This window comes from Calonectris borealis, chromosome 28 (genome assembly GCF_964195595.1).
Source record: "Calonectris borealis chromosome 28, bCalBor7.hap1.2, whole genome shotgun sequence".
In the NCBI taxonomy this organism is placed as follows: domain Eukaryota; kingdom Metazoa; phylum Chordata; class Aves; order Procellariiformes; family Procellariidae; genus Calonectris; species Calonectris borealis.
Genome location: NC_134339.1, coordinates 5,161,042 through 5,177,020, shown reverse-complemented (window position 1 = coordinate 5,177,020; position 15,979 = coordinate 5,161,042). Strand labels below are relative to the sequence as shown.

Here is a 15,979-nt window from a genome sequence, read left to right as displayed (position 1 = left end):
CCAGTCCCTCTGTGCTGCAGGTGTCAGTGGGACTCCCCTCACACCCCTGCACCCCCCAGTCCTGCTGTGCCCCTTTGATCCCTGTGCATCCCCTGGTCCCCCTGCATCCCCGGTGTCCCCCAGTCCCCCTGCATCCCCCAGTGTCCCCCTACATCCCCTGGTCCCCCTACACCTTCTGGTCCCTGTGCATCCCCCGGTCCCCCTGCATCCCCCCGTGCCTGGGCACCCCCCTGTCCTCACGTGTCCCGTGGTACCCCCGCACCCCCCACTCCCCCTGCATCCCTCCGGTCCCCAGGCCCCCCCGTCCTCCTGCATCCCGTGGTACCCCCGCACCCCCCACTCCCCCTGCATCCCTCCGGTCCCCAGGCCCCCCCGTCCTCCTGCACCCCGTGGTACCCCCGCACCCCCCGGTGCCCGAGCATCCCCTGGTCCCCAGGCCCCCCCCCTCTTCCCGCATCCCGTGATACCCCCGCACCCGCCGGTGCCCGCGCACCCCCCGTCCTCCCGCACTCCCCGCTCCCAGCATCCCCGCTCCGCGCTGCCCGCCGGTACCGCGGGCGGGGGCTGCCTGTGCCGGTGCCGGTGCCGGCGGAGCTGCGGCAGGCTTGCGGCGGCTCCCCCCGCCCCCGGCTCCCCCCGCCGCCCCCGCCCGGCGCACGGCGCGTCACGGCGGGGCCGGCAGCGGCGGCGGCGGCGGTGGGTGCGCTCCGCTCCGCGCCGCTCCGCGCCCCGCGCCCGCCATGGCGGCCCGCCGCCCCCGGGCCCTGCTCGCCCTCGGCCTGGCCCTGGCCGCCGCCGCCGCCGCCACCGACCCCTTCTCGCCCCAGCTGGGAGACACGGCGGGCTGCCGCGGGCAGTGCGGCCGCAGCCTGCCGCGCCGGGCCGCCGCCGTAAGTCCGGCCGGGCGCCGGGGGCACGGGGCACCGGGGGGCACCGGGGGGCACCGGGGAGGACCAGGAGCACCGGGAGCATGGGGAGCATCTGTAGCATCGGGAGTTCCGGGAGCATCGGCGGCACCAGGGGGGACCAGGGGCACCGGGAGCACCGGGAGCATCAGGGGGAACCAGGGGTACCAGGAGCATCAGGGGGGGCCAGGGGCACCGGGAGCATTGGGGGCACCAGGGGGGACCAGGGGCACCGGGAGCATTGGGGGCACCAGGGGGGACCAGGGTCACCGGGAGCATCAGGAGGGACCGGGAGCACCGGGGGCACCAGCCCGCCCTGCACGGGCATCGCCGCCGCACAGCCCCAGACCAGCCCACCCCGGCGGCGAGCACCGTGGGGGCACCGGGAGCACCATGGCGGGGCACCGGGGGGTGGTCTCCTCCAACATGGCTTTGGGGTGGCCCCGGTGAGGGCATCCGCCCCGGTTCGGGGTGCCCGCAGTGGTTTTGCCCATCCTGGCTTTGGGGTGCTCCCTGGGTCTCACCCGTGCCGGGTTTGGGGTGCCCTCGGTGGCGGCAGCTGCCCCGGGTTTGGGGTGCTGCCGGTGAGACCCTGCCGCCCCGCTGCCCTCCGGCACCCCATCACCGGCGGCATGGCAGAGCTGTCCCCGGGAGCAGTGGCACAGGGCCAGCGGGGCCGAGGACAGCCGGGGCGAGCGGGTGACACGGCGGCGGCGGGGTGGGCCAGCGCCGAGCCACGGCAGCAGGGATTGAGATGGAGCCGAGTGCTGGTTGCTGGACATCGCGGAAAGCCCCGGATCAGAGCTGCTGTGGCCGTGCCGTGCTGGGGGCCACGCGGTGGCACCCGGGACCGTCCCCGAGCCCCCGCGGTGGCAGGGCCGTATCTAGGCCAGCGCCTTGGCAGGAGCCCCCGCTGCCGGGGGTGGGGATGGAGTTGTTTTCCCATCTGGGTTCGAGCTGCCTCCCTGCCAGCACCCAGCCCTGCCCGCGCTCCCCCGCGGGCGCACAGAGCCCCGCGGGCGGGGGCACCCGCTTCCCCCGAACCTGCACATGGTGACCCCCACGTAGGCTCAGTGCCCCCCCGTGCATCCCCCCCAGTGTGTTCCCAGCCCCCCATGCATGCACCCGCGCATGCACGCACCCCCCAGCGCAGCCCCCAGCCCATGCCGGGGTCCAGCCACTGCCAAGCGCCCTGACAGAGATGGGGGGACCTGCCACGTCCTCGGTGGGGATGAGGCCACGTGCAAACCCCACCATCAGCAGCAAACCAGGGGGTGAAGGCAGCTCTCCCTCCCCCGGGGATGCCATCGCCCTGGGTTCGGGGTGCCAGCCCCGGCCGTGGTCCTGCGGGAGGGTGGCTGTGCCCGGTGCCCCCCCAGTGCAGGGGGGGCCGCGGTGGGGGTCCGGCGCAGCCACCGGGCTGAGCTTGGTGCCAGCTCCGCGCTCTCCTCCTCCTCCCCGCAGGATGCTGTTCTCAACGCCTGTTACCGGGGCTGCCGGCTGTTCTCCATCTGTCACTTCGTGGATGCGAGCGCCGAGCTGAACACAACCAGAGCCGAGTGTGAAGCAGGTGAGGAGCCGGCGGCCGAGCGGCCCCCGCACCCCAAACACCGTCCTGGGGGGGTCCCCCACATACTGCTGGCACCGCCGCGACCCCTTCCACCCTCCCGAGCATCCTGCCTCCGCTCAGCCCCGCGCTGTGCCCCAGGGCTGCATCCAGACCCCGCTGCAAACCAAGCAGGGTGCAAATTTACACCCACTGGGTGTCAATCAGGTGGGGCAGGGGGGTCTTGGGGCACAGGGCTCCTCAAGGGGATCGAGCACCCCCTAACCCTGCCCCCCCTCCTGCCTCGCAGCGTGCGCCGAAGCCTACAGCAACGCGGAGGAGCAGTTTGGCTGCGTGACGGGGTGCCGCAAGCAGCTGCCCGAGGTGGAGAGCAGGAAGGAGAAGGTGAGGGACCGGGGAGATGGGGACCCCCTGTCCCCCCCTTTAACCCACCCAGTCTGTCCCTGGTGCCACCTCAGCCCTCGCCTGACCCCCGGCATGGGGACCTGGGGGACTCGGTCACCCTGGGCACGGCAGGGACCAAAGTTTGTCCTGCTGCTGGGCAGAGCAGGCAACGCCAATGCAATGGAGACCACTGCTGAGCCCACCGGCCACCCCCTGCCCGGGGGGATGCTGGGACGTGGTGGCTTGGCCCCTGGGTCCCACTCTAGGAAGGACCCCTTCCTCCTGTGGGAGCTCAGCCCAGTCCCTCCTCTCCCTGGGGATGGAGGCTATAATACCCCACACGTGCAGCCCATCCCTCCCTCCATCCATTCCTCCATCCCTCCATCCCTCCCTCCCTCCCTCCATCCCTTCCTCCCTCCCTCCCTCCATCCTTCATCCATCTCTCCCTCCATCCCTCCCTCCTACATCCCTCCATCCCTCCATCCCTCCCTTCCTCCCTCCCTCCCTCCATCCTCCATCCATCCCTCCATCCTCCCTCCATCCCTCCCTCCATCCCTCCCTCCATCCCTCCCTCCCTCCCCAGCACAGGCACCCACCTCCACCCCTCCCCTCGCCGCCAGCAGCCTCCCAGCTCGGTGAGCCCCGGCGCCGGGACCCGGCTTCCCTCGGCGCTTTCCCGGGGCGGGCTGGGACCAGGCGCGCTCCCCGCCCGCTCCCACTGCCCGGCGGACCCCACGCTGCCGGGCGCCCGCTGCACCTGGCTTTACTTTACGTCCCCTGTCACACGTGCCCCTGCGGACGGGCGCTCTGGGCGTGCTGGGTCCATACGGGCTCGCCGCCGGCCCGTCGCGCTGCTTCGGCCAAAGCAGGAAAAGCAGATTAACTCCGGGCGGCCGGGGTTTGGGCCAGGCAGGGCGATTATGCTGAATTCCCAGGGTGAGACGTTCTGACCGGCGATTGTTGCAGATTCCCCCAGTTTTGATCTGTTATCCTTCCCAGCAATTAGCCACGCTTTTTCCTCCTACATTTAATTAATTCAGCTTTTGCCCAATTAATTAAATTAGACTTTGGCCCAAGGTAGAGGCTTTTGGATTTGTATACGTGCAGATGAAGATGAATTTGTGCTGTAGAAAGCTGCGGCTCCTTTGAAAAACCACTTTGCAGCCTGTTTTTAAGGCCTTCCCGGTGTCTGATCCCATTTCCCAGCCCCGCTCCGAGGTCAGGGATGAGTATCGGGGGTGACCGGCTGACGGGAAGGGCCATCACCCCCTTCACCCACCCCAAGCATTTTTCCTTCGGGTTCCCAGACAAGCAGGCAAAGCAGATTTAGTATAATAATTAGATACAGAATCTGACCTATTTATTTCCTGTTTGCTGGTTTGACCGTGCAAGGGGCTGTCGGAAAATGTTCGAAGCCAGTGGCAGGGAGCAGCCAAGCGGATTCCAGCAGGGATGCTTTAAAAATAACAAACCGCCGCGACGGCCAAGAATCCAGGGCACGGCGAGGCTGCCAGGAGAGAAACGCCCTCGGCATCTCGGCCGCTCCGCTCCTATTGTTTAGAGCGCTGGTGCGAGCGCAGGGCTGCGAGGGGCTGGGTGACGGCCCTGGGGCTGGGTGACGGCCCTGGGGACCGCAGCCCCGGGCTCGGTGACCCTCCCGGGGCCGGACCACAGGTCCTGCGCATCCCCATCCCTGGGAGAAGCAGGCTGAGCCCCAGACCTGAGCTCAACCCGGCCACGTCCTCGGGGTGGGACGTTGTCCACCGGGGTGGGTGACGAGGGGACGGCGGTGACACGATGTCCCTGCTCCTTTGCAGAGCCCGGAGCTGAAGGCACCGTCGTTCTCCATGTTCGATTTGGTCTCCACCTTCTGCAACGACATCGTCAGCTCTGCCCAGAGCTTCATCTCCTCCACCTGGACCTTCTACCTGCAGGCGGACGATGGCAAAGTCGTGGTGTTCCAGGTGGGGGTGTCCCACGTGCCCTCTCCGCTGGGTGCCGAGAGGGGTGGGGACCCCCTTGCTCAGCGCTTTCTCCCTCTTCCCCTGCCGACCCGCCAGTCCCAGCCCGAGATGGAGTACCCAGCACCCGAGGCGCAGGAGACCCAGCCGGCGCGGCCGGGACCGGGGTCCAGCCCCCGCGTCCCCCAGCCCCACACAGGTGCGGGGGGGTCCGGGCTGCCGGCGGGGGGGGAGCCGGGAGCCTCCGAGCCCTCCTGGCTCTCATCCGATTTCTCCAGAGCTAAACAAATTACCCGCTTCTCGGGTCTGATTAGCTTCCCACACCCTGCACCCACGCAGGGGGGTGAGTCCGGGCTGGGGACCCGCTCCAAGAAGCTGCGGGGATCCTTTGCAACCCCCGGGGGGAGAGGGGCCCCCCCGGCCCCCCTGCACCCGATCGTGTGCTGGCAAGGGGAGGGGGCAGGCGTGCCCACAGCGGGTGCCCGGGCTCAGCATCACCTCTCCCCCGCCAGGCGCCCGGGCGAAGGGGGAGAAGCCCCCCGTGAAGGAGCCGCGGGGCAAAGGCAAGGGGCAGCACGCAGACCCCCCGCAGCCGGAGCACGACTTCCTCGGCTGCATGTCCAAGTAGGTGCAGCGGGGCTGCGCGGGGGCCGGGGGCCTGGACCTGCCGGACACGCTGGAGCAGATGCTCCCCCCGTCGCAATTCCCACTCCGTGCCCTGCCATAAGCTCATCCTTTTTATTTGGCGGGGGGTGGTGGGGTGTTACAGGCGCTCGGGCCTTCCTCGCTGGATCCTGGCCGCCTGCCTCTTCCTCTCCATCATGGTGATGCTGTGGCTGAGCTGTGCCAGTTTGGTGACTGCCCCCGAGCAGCACGTCAAGACCCAGGTACGGGGTGAGCGGTGCTCAGCGCAGCCGGGGGGGTCCTACGGGGGTCCCCGACACCCTGGGCCTCCCCGTCACGGCTGGGTGAGCCTTGCGGGGCTGAGACGTGGCCGTACAGTGTTTGTGGCCCCCGGCCACCGTGCTGGGCTCGCCGGGATGTCCATGCTGTGCGGCACGTCCCCAGCCAGCCCTGCGGTGTTCCCGGTCTGGGGACAAGGGGGTCCTGTCCCCTGCTCTGGGGCCGCACAGTCCCCTCTGCCTCTCTTCCAGTCTCTGAGCATCAACGGGGACAAGGAGTACCTGGAGGACCTGGACGGCCCCGGCGCCTTCCCGCTGCCGCCCGTCATCGCCGTCACCCTGTGCCCCGCACACGGGGGCGAGGACGCGGGGCCGCTGCCCCTCAAAGTCGACCTCGACAAGACCATCCTGTAGCGCTCCCACCCCTTCCCGTCACCTCCATGTCCCCTCCCTGTCACCATCCCCACGACATCGTCCCCGGTCCCGCCCCGCTGCCCCACGTCCCTGGCTCCCGGAGGGGCATCTCTGGCTCTGGCACGGGGGGACTGGGGATTCGGTCTGGCTCGGTCCCGCTCTCCTCCCCAGGGACGGCCGCTGCCGAGGAGGCTCCCGGGAGCCGGGCAGCGGCTTTGCCTCCTCCGTAGATGTGCTCTTTGCTGGGATCCTGGCTTCCAGCGCTCGAGAGCCAAGAGAGGAGCTGCCAGAGCGGGGAGGCCGGGGGGAGCCCGTCCTCGTAGCCGGGCGGTCCAGCTCCTCCCGACCGGAGCCCCCGGGGCCCCGCAGCCCTCCGGGCATGGGTCCAGCGCTGGGCAGGAGGGAGCCGGCTGCGGTGGGGGATGGAGAGTGTCTGCAGCGTTCTGGGCTTTGGCTCGGCACATCCCCGGCCTCCCACCTTGGCCTGAGCCTCCAAGGCGCCGTCTCCGGCCCTGGGAACTCCCTTCCGCCGGCCGGAGCCGATTGCCTTGGGGAGCCGAAACGTGGCGAATGGATTTGGCGTTGGCAGCCGGAGAGAGGAGCGGATCTCGCCGCCTCCGTGCCCACGCGAGGACCCAGCCGGCCCCTTCCCGGAGCTGCGGAGGGGCCCCGGGATGGCTCCGTCCCCTCCCTGCTCCGTGATGCCTTTGGGGCGGCTGGCCCCGACGCTGACGGGTTGCTGGTGGGACCGAGCAGGTGACGAGGCGGCGGTGCCCTGCCTCGTGCTGCCGCGGCGCGTCCGAGCTCGGGCAGGAGGTGGGAGCTGCCAGGACACCTCCGTCCTGGGCTCAGCATCCCTGCCCGGTGCCGGCAGCGGCTCAGCCTGCGGGGCTGTAGCTGAGGGCAGGACCTAGCAGCAGCTGGCCTCCGGGTCCCCGGCTCACAGCGCTGCCCTGGAAGCACCGGGCCAGCCCTGGAGTCTCCCGGCCAAGCAGGGACCCCCTCGGCTCACCCCCTCGGCATGGAGGGGTCCCCTCCCTCCCCCTGCTCCGCAGGGCTCTGCTCCCGCAGCCGGGCTCGGTGCGAGCCGGGGCATCTCCCCGTCTCCCCCCCGTTCTCCATCACTTGACTTCGTGCGTCGTTTCGTGGTTTGATTTGCACCGGCATGTGGTTCACCGGCCCCCGGCGCCCCGTGGGGACACCCCTGCGCTCGGCAGGGATGGCTCAGCGGCGGTGGTCCCTGCCGTCCCCGCGTCCACCTAACACGTCTGTACAGGTTAACTTATTACCCGCGACTCCCCACCCTTGGGTTTTTAGGCTCTCTCCGTGTGCCAGCCGCTCCCCGGCGCTGAGCGGTCTCGGGGGGCCGTGGCGTGGGGCGGGGGGCTCTCGTCCCCATCCCCGCTGGTTTTGTGCTGCTCCGTATCACTTTCACCCGTGCAACATATCTGGGTTTGGGGAACTGGGGAGGGGGGGCGGGGGGGTCTCGTGTCCGTTTTGGGGTACAGTTTTCGTTGTTGCTTTTTGGCCGCTCGGCTCAGCGTAAAGCTCGGTGGAGTCTGGTGTTATCCCGGCCACGGCGGCTCTCCCCGTGCCTGGGGTGCCACCGCGCCGGGCCGCGAGCTCGGGGGAGAGGCTGGCCGCGGAGCCCCCCCAGCTTCGCTTCCAAAGGCTGGGCAGCGCGGGCGGAGGGGAAATAAAAGGTTTGTACCAGACCCGCACGAGTCGGTGGCTTCACGGGGTGCCCGTCACCAGCCCCCGCGCGGGGCCGGCGGGAGGGCGCAGGTCCGTTCCCCGCTCGCCGTCCTGTCTTTGCAAGCTGAGCCAGGATGGAACCTCCGGCAAAATGGAGAGAAAGCCCCTGCTTGGGCCGCTTTGCGTGGCCATGAAGCGACGCTCCTCTGCCGCAGAGTCGCCGGATCGAGAGATTCAGCATCAAGCGTGCAAGGAGATGCTGCGTTCCTTGGGGAGCTGGTACCACCGCCCGTGGGGTGGGTGGGCTCAGTGGGTGCTGGGAGGGTGGGCGGGGGACCACGCACCCCAACACATCCACCCATCAGCTGCGAGGAAGAGGAGGCTGAGACACGGCAACGGGGAGGATTGCATGCGCATGCTCACGCGTGCGTATAAAGAAGGGCTGGGGAACGAGGGCTTTTCCCACTGAAAATCACCCGCCGACACCCGGGCGCCCATTTTGAGGAAGGAAAGCGTAAATCAGGCCGTGCACGCGCGCGACACGTCAGCGTAACACGCTGCGGCTGCCCGAGCTCGAGGGCTGGGACGTGCTCGCACGTGCACGCGCCCACCTTTCCCCCGCGGCGTGTGTTTTTCCTGGCGCGATGCCCGCGTCCACGCCACAGTCGAGCTCTCCCCATGCCAAGCACGACACAAAAGCTCACGCAAGGGCCTGGAGGCTCGTTTTTAGCACTTCAGTAGCTCAGCGGGGTCCCATCCTCGGAGCCAGCAGCGGCGCGGGGCCCCCGAGGAGCCGGGGCTGGTGCTGGCCTCAGCTGCTTGTTTTCTCCAGGACGCAGAGCCGGGGACGAGGAGGTGCTGCCCGACCCCGGGGAGGGCTGCGGAGGGATGCTGGGGTGCTCGGCGCGAGTCGCAGCCAAAGAAGGATCTCCAAAGGGATGCAGAGCATGGTCCGCTGCCTGCCAGCAGCCTCTGCCGCTGGAGCACGGCCCCCACCTGGCCCTAAATTGGGGGGGCAACGTCACCCCCACGCAGCGCGGCAATGCCGGGGGCTGGAGGGGGACGCTGCGCTCTGCGGGCTGGGCTCAGCTCGCTAAAGGGAGGGGAGAGGGGTGGTGTTTTCAGCTGCCTGCCCTGCCCGGGCAGCAGGCGGGGAGCCGTGCGGAGGATGCTCCGGGCAGCGCTGGCTGGCGTGGGAGGCAGCGTGTGTGCCATGGCCGCATTGCCCGGGCGATGGGATTTGGAGGCTTGCACGGTGTCCTCGGCAGGCAGCTGGGTGCCTCGGGGTCCCAGGGCGGGCAGGGGGGTGTCGGGGGCCGGCAGGACAAGAGGGAAGGGCTGAGAGATGGGAGCCCAGCGCCGAGCAGCCTTTGGGGTAGGTGCAAGCGGATGACCCAGAGGGAAGAGCCCCCTGGCCAGGGCAAAGCCACCAAGTGCCCCCCGGATGGCGTGTCAGGGGGTGTCTTTCTCCGGAATTTTCCATACGGAGCCCAGGGCATCAGTGCTGAGCCCTGTTATGGGCTGGGCGAGGGTGCTGGCAGCTGCTCGCCCCCAGGCACCCTGCGGTGGTGGAGCAGCAGTTGGGTGCAAGCAGGAGCAAACAGGGCAACCCCGGGAAGGTGCTGCCCGGGGGTGAGACCCCCAACACAGGGGTCTTTGCATCCCCCTGCCACGGGCTGGTGCAGAGGGAGGTGGCAGGGCACAAGATCGGTGCAGACAGCTGGTAAACCCTGCCCGCCGCGGGCAGCGGCTCCGAGCGGGTCCCCTCCTGGGATGGGAGCCGGGCTACAAACCGTGGACAAGCTCCTCGCCTTTAAACTGGAGTCAGATTCCTTGTTGCTGGCTCGGGGTGCAGGAAACCGTGCCCAGGAGCAGGTGAGGAGGGACCCCACTCTAACGAGAAGGAGACGCATGAAATTAGCTGGTTCCACTCCCCCCAGCAGGCAGCCAGGGTGTTTTCCATCCGACGCCTTTTCCTTCTCGCTCCTTCTTTTATTTTTTCATGGGGGAAGCAAAATTCACGGTGTGTGGCCCCTTCGGCAAAGAGAAGAGCAACGGGCAAGCCAGCCCGCGGCGGAATCGCACCCTCCATCCCAGGGCCGGCGGCGAGGGCTTGGGGGACCAGGAGTCCATGGTGGGTTGCGTCCTCGCAGCGAGCATCTGCGCACCCACGCTCGCCCAGCCACAGGTCGGCAAGACATCGCAGGCTGGTAGGTGGGGACTGTTAGCCACGCTGCGGCAAGAAGCGGCCTCAAAAAGCAGGGGGAGGCCAGCAAGCTGCCCCCCACGCCTCCACCACGGACCCCCGCAGCATCTCCCCGCTCGTGAGATGCTGTCGCTCGGCCTCCGTGCCGGCAGCGGGTGCCGAGGGTCGCGGGGGTCTCGCTGGCCGCGGTTGGCTTCGGCGGCACCCCCCCAGCTGCTCTCTCTGCGGCTGCGTTGAGCTGCTGTTCCTACCTCCAGAAAATGCCCCCTCCTCTCTCCCCCCCTGCAAATCTCGGCTGCCGGGAGCTGGCCCGGCTCCACCGCCGCTCGCACACTCCAGCTGAGGAGCCGGGCCACGCGGCGAATGCATTTGTGCACGGATTTCCCTCCCCTCTTGCCGTCTGCTCCCGGCAGTGTCGTTCACTCCTGCTTCTCATCGCGCTTTCCCGTGCCGAGGGATGACTGCGGGAGCACTCGCAGCTCCTTGTCCCACTGTCGGGTGCCCGGAGCCCTGTGCCGTGTCCCGCCGGGACGTCTCTGCTTGGGAAGAGCATTGGGGTCCATGGTCCAGGGATGCGCACAGGGCAGAAAGCCCAGGACTGGGACAGCAGGGTGGGGAAGGACTCCGAGAAGTCCCTGCCTTGCACACACGCGTGCCGACCCCCATTTTTACGACTTGTGACCGATTCTCCCGATTCGGAGCGGACATGGTGTTGGTTCATCCGGGTCTGCAGCCATCGCTCCCCTTCACTCCCTCCCGCTCGCGTGCCGGGGAGTTGCTGCTGGATGCAAAGCAGCCGGGGGGAGGTTTCTTCTTCTTGTCTCGTGTTGGAGGACCGAGGGTCTTCCACGAGAAAGCACAATCAGGGGGAACAGCGGGTTTGGGCCCTGCCCGCGCAGGGCTTTTGAAGATGATGGAAAAAGAGCCTGGGCTCCTATCTCAGCTGGGGGAAGGATATTTTCTAGCTGCTCCAGCTGCCTCCCGCCGCCCCTGGCCCGGCTCCTGCTAGCACATGGCTGCAATCCGGTGCTGTCCTGACCAACACACAGAGCTGTAAATTCAGCTTTAACCCCAATGGAGGTAAGTCTCCATCCAGAGATGGAGCGAGGATGAGGATGCAGGGTGGGGAGTTGGGCGGGGGTTGAAAGCGAGCTCCGGCAGCGCCGCTGGCCCCGGCACCATCCTGACGCCGCGCGCGGGAGCTGAGCCCTTGCCCTTACAGACGCTCCTTCGAACCGCGCCGGACACCATCCTAGACCAGCAGCAAAGTTCACATGGCCTTCAAAGATGGAAACCTCAAGGTGCTGCCGAAATCAGGCAGCCGGGCTGGCAGGGGAGTGCTGTGCCGTGGACGGCCACCCGGAAAAACACATCCATGGGTTTCCTCTCCCCGTCCTCCTTCCTATGACCTACCCCGAAGAAGCAGAGCCACGGGTGATTCAACAACAACAAAACCAAACGAAAAACAATCTCCTCGTGCTAATGGGATTGGTTCTGTCCCTACCACGCACATTCCAGCCCGGCTCGAGGGACCGCTCGGGGCGGGGGGGAAGGGGAGGCTAATGAAGCCAAATTATTCTTCGTCTTCAAATGTCAGAGTTCAGCGCGGTGCCGCTGGCTGGACCGGGCGCAGCTGCTGTGCCGTGGCGATGCCGTGTGGAGGCGAAGCACCCTCTCGGCAGCCGGCGCAGAGCGCCTGCGCGCATCCAGCCCGCCGCCAAGTGACATGCATTTTCCATTCCCTGGGCTTCATTACTTCTTGGAACGCAGACCTCGCTCCCCGGGCCATGAGGGGCTTCGCTTCCCTTCGTGTTTATTTTCGCTGCCGTGTGTTCTTTTGCCAGGTGAGGAGCGCAGCCAAGCTGGTCAGGGAAAGCAGGGATGTATGGTTGCGGTTTGGCCGGGCGGATGGGAATCGGGCTCCCTTAAGCGCCGGTGCGGCGGTGCGGCGCAGCACCTGCTCGCCTTCAGGCGCTGGAGCCATCCCCCTGATTTCTCGGGGACGACACGTGTGCTTAACACTGCAGCACGTGCAGAGGGGATTTGCTGGATCGTGGCCTCGCACCGGTGCCGAACGGCGCTGGGGACGGCCAACGCCTCCAGCTGGCGTGGGAGCCGGCTCCCACGGGTGCCGCGTGCGTCAGCTCGCCCCGCCGTGCGTGGGAGTGGAAGGAGCCCAAGACTCGTAAAAGAAGGTGTTCAGCCTTCCCCCAAGCCAGACCCCACGTGGCTCTGCTGTCTGCTTCCCGCTGCCGCCTGCTGCTCCCGCTCGCTCTTCAGCGCAGGGCATGGCAACGCACCCGCGTGCGTTATCTGTGCTGGATGAGGCGGCACCGCTGCGCCGCGGGGCGGATAACGCTGCCCCGGGGTGGGAGCCTGGCTGAAGAGCCAGGTCGTCTCCATCCCGGCAGCTCGGCCGGTGTGTCCTGCCGGAGTCTCGGCAACGGCTGCTGTGTCAGTTCGGCTCTGCAGCAGGAGATCGGGGACCTGCAGGGCTGGTCTGCACCCCAGGATGGGTGGGAGCCTACAGACCTCATCCTGCCCGGGGGGCTCGGGTACCACCGCATCGCTGGGCGTCCCACGTCCCCCGGGGCTGGTGGCCGGTCTCAGCCATGGAGTTATCTGCGGTGGCAACTGGCAGAGGTGGTGCTCAAGCGGGGAAGGAGAGGGCGTCTCACCTTCACCAGCCTCCCAGGAGAGACCGATAATGTCTCGGGGAGCTAAACCATCTTCACGCCTGAACACAACCGCGGGGAGATGCAGGCAGGGTCTCCCGATGGGGCACAATAAAAGGGAGGGAGAAGGACCAGCTCACGCGATGCCGTGGCCCATCTTTACACGGAGAGCCCCGGCTCCGCCAGCACACGCAGACGCACCCCAGCCCGCATGCTCGACCCCTCCCCGGGCTCACACGCTTGCTGGGATTACACGGGGATTAGCAGAGAGCAGTCTACCAGAAATCGAGAGGGAATAAAACCAGCCAGAAGCACGGGCACCGAAAAAGCCCACAGCACCCTCCAGACACGCATGGAGCAGTGTTCGTCACTGATGCTGTGCGGAGGCAGGGAGCGAGAGGGAGGTCACTCGCAGACTCCTCCATAACAATAGCAAATAAAGGAACGGAGAGGCTTTGTTGTGCTGGGGAAAATCTAGCAAGAATTGGGAAAAAAAGCTCGTCGCGGCCAGCTGTCTGCCTCCTCCACCCAACACAAACTGCGTGGACCGATAGTGCTGCGAACTGTGAGGAATTCCTGTTTCTGAGCGCTTGCAGGATGAAACGAAAAGGTCGGAGGAAAAGGCAGCGCTGCCAGCTCATGATTTTGTCATTAGTCTCACAGTGTTGGACGCAGATTTTAAAGCCCCAGCTGTGGGAGTCGTGGGATATGCGAGAGCTTGGCTTGCAGTAAAAGGTACATTGCTAGACCTCATGTTTTGTGGGGGGGGGGAAGTGAAAATATGACTCAAATACATCCTGATGGCTTAAAATGAAGATCAGAAGAAGAAGAATGTAAATAGTTTGGAGTTTATTCTTTTTTTTTAACCCAGTAAGTTAGACTTGTGATTTTACGGGCAGACCACCGCTCTCCACGGTAGGAATACCAGGGCTGCCTTGATATACTGTGTGTGCGGGATAAATATATTAAAGTTGTGTGAGTTGCTCAGACGCTGTGCGAACACCGGTCGTAAAAATCACCTTAGATATAAGGCAGGCTCCTTGGGGAAGGGGCTAAGTGCACTCAACAAATAATGAATAGAAATAAAAATAAATATCAAATGGCCCATAAAATCAAACAATAATGGTAACTAAAAAGTTCCTGGATTTGCTGTGAGAGATAAAATCCCATCAGCAGTATGAAATAACAAGAAATCCCCCCTTTTGGTTCCTTCTCCACATGATGCAAGTCAGCACGCCTGGTCACCAGAGTAGTTATGGAATACATCTTCCTTCCAGCGTCTTATAAGTGCATTTTTCATGCTTTGAGAGACCTTCTGGGGTTCGATTTAACTGGGATCTGGGGAACATGTGAAAGGCATTTACAGCATGCGGCACAGCCTGGTTTTTCCTGCAGGGGAAGCAGAGGTGTAACGTTCACAGCTCCCATCCGCCGACCCGCCTGGGACGCAGAGGTCCGCAGCGAGTGGGCAGCCCGGCCGGGCTAGCCGTCAGCAGGGCTGCTTTATTGCTGTGCGTTTATTGAACCGAAATAGATGCACTTAAAATATCTATATGGACCTAAAAATAATAAAGCGAAAGCGTTTATTTTAAACCTTTTAAAGAGCGGGGTGTGCTGCAAAGCTAAAGCTACAGAAAGCGGCCCCAGGAGAAAGCGGAAGGTATCAAATGAAGCAGAGCTGGTGTCTGAGGAAGCAGGACAAGCGCGAGGGGGTGGTAAGGAGGGGCAGGAGCCCCCAAACACCGGCAAAATGCACAGAGCAACCGCCAAGGTGGGGAGAGAGCTGGGGCGGGAGCCACGCTCGCTCCTGCAGCTCAGTCTTGCAGGCAGCACTGCCCGGCAGAAAGGGCATCGGGGTGAAACATTGGGGGCAGACTACTGCGGGCTCTGCCGATGGCTTACGGCATTAACTTTCACCCGCTGCCTCTCCCGCGTCTCCCGCGCCTCCTCCCGCTCTCCCCGCGCCTCGGTGTGCTGACATCTCCTCTTCTGTGTAGGTCAGGTCTAAAATAACAGGGCCCCGAGGTCCTGGCTGGGGTCTCCGTGCGCTGCAGCAATACAAATAGCAAATTAATAAGTACTGCTTCCTTTTCTCCCAAAGGTTTTACAAGGCTTAATTAATGAATGTCTGTAAAATGCATTTGGAGCTGGGAATGAAATGTGCTGTGGAAATGCCAAATATTTTTAATGCTCCAGCAGATTTAGAAGGTTTAAATAAGAAAAATACACAGCTTCGCCTCTGAAACAGATTGCTCTCCTTGAAGCAGAGGGCTCCAGAACATGAAGTTTTCATCAGGCTGACTTGAAAGAGTATTTTCACGGCTTTCCAAGTGCGTTTATTCTCATGTACGAATTCCCCCTTTCCCTTATACAGATGTGGACACCGAGGCATGGTAAATCAAAGAAATTTACCCCCGGTCGTTGGCAGAGCCACTGCTATGAATAATTTCCTGATTTCCACTGGCTGGAATGCCCTCTAGACCGTCCGCTTTCTCCAGATGCACGCTGGCTTTAAAAATTACACGGACCTCGCGACGCTTGGCCTCATCTCCGCCGGTCTCTTTGGGGAGAGCCGGGAGCGACTCTGATGCTGACCATGTGTGGGGACGCGGGGCGGCGAAGGCATCTTTGGCACGGAGACGGCACAGCCGGAGCGCTGCAATCTCCGACGACAAGACTGCACCCTCTGGAGGGTACTGTTGCTCTTGCACAAAGCGCTTATGGCAATAAAACCTGGTCCATAATCGCCCAGATGGCATGGCGGGAGGCTTCGTCCCCAGGGTGATGGGGAGCAGGGTTGTCCCCGCCGTCCCGGGCTGATGGCGCGCACGATGGTCCCTGCAGGAGACGTTTAATGAATCGCCTGTGAAATCCCGAGGGAAAGCGTTAAGCACTCGGGTGCAGGCCGCGGGCAGGGGCCATCGGCTGCTGTTGGATAATGGTCGGCTGGAGGGTGCTGGCATGAGGCAGCCATGGCAGCCTGTGGGGTGGTGACAGACCCCCGGGACCCCTCAGCCATGCGGCAGTGACAGACCCCCCCAGACCTCCTTGGCGGTGGGGTGGTGACAGACCCCCCCAAGTCCCCTCAGCCGTGGGGAGGCGACAGCCCCCGGGACCCCTCAGCTGGGGCATGGGGACAGACCCCAGGTCCTCTCAGCCATGGGGCACCGACGGCCCTCAGCGACCCCGTGGCCATGGGGAGGTGACAGCCCCCTGGGCTCCCTCAGCCGTGGGGCAGTGAGAGACCCCTGGGTCCTCTCAGCCGAGAGG

General features: G+C 65.3%; 1 protein-coding gene across 1 annotated transcript; it reads left to right on the top strand.

Moving 5' to 3' along the window:
- Positions 1-672: 672 nt before the first annotated feature.
- TMEM59L (transmembrane protein 59 like) lies at positions 673-7,848 on the top strand. The gene is made up of 8 exons (XM_075175667.1): positions 673-890; positions 2,370-2,475; positions 2,762-2,856; positions 4,674-4,820; positions 4,917-5,016; positions 5,330-5,441; positions 5,587-5,704; positions 5,972-7,848. The coding sequence occupies exons 1-8, from the start codon at positions 741-743 to the stop codon at positions 6,131-6,133; spliced, it is 990 nt and encodes a 329-aa protein (XP_075031768.1). The 5' UTR covers positions 673-740; the 3' UTR covers positions 6,134-7,848.
- Positions 7,849-15,979: the final 8,131 nt, after the last annotated feature.

What these genes read in the sequence shown, in the direction of transcription:
- TMEM59L (XM_075175667.1), top strand. Translation starts at nt 741, where the DNA reads ATGGCGGCCCGCCGCCCCCGGGCCCTGCTCGCCCTCGGCCTGGCCCTG. An exon ending in TGCCGCGCCGGGCCGCCGCC is followed by an intron (nt 891 to 2,369) that starts GTAAGTCCGGCC and finishes TCCTCCCCGCAG; the next exon opens with GATGCTGTTCTCAACGCCTG. An exon ending in CGTCCCCCAGCCCCACACAG is followed by an intron (nt 5,017 to 5,329) that starts GTGCGGGGGGGT and finishes CTCCCCCGCCAG; the next exon opens with GCGCCCGGGCGAAGGGGGAG.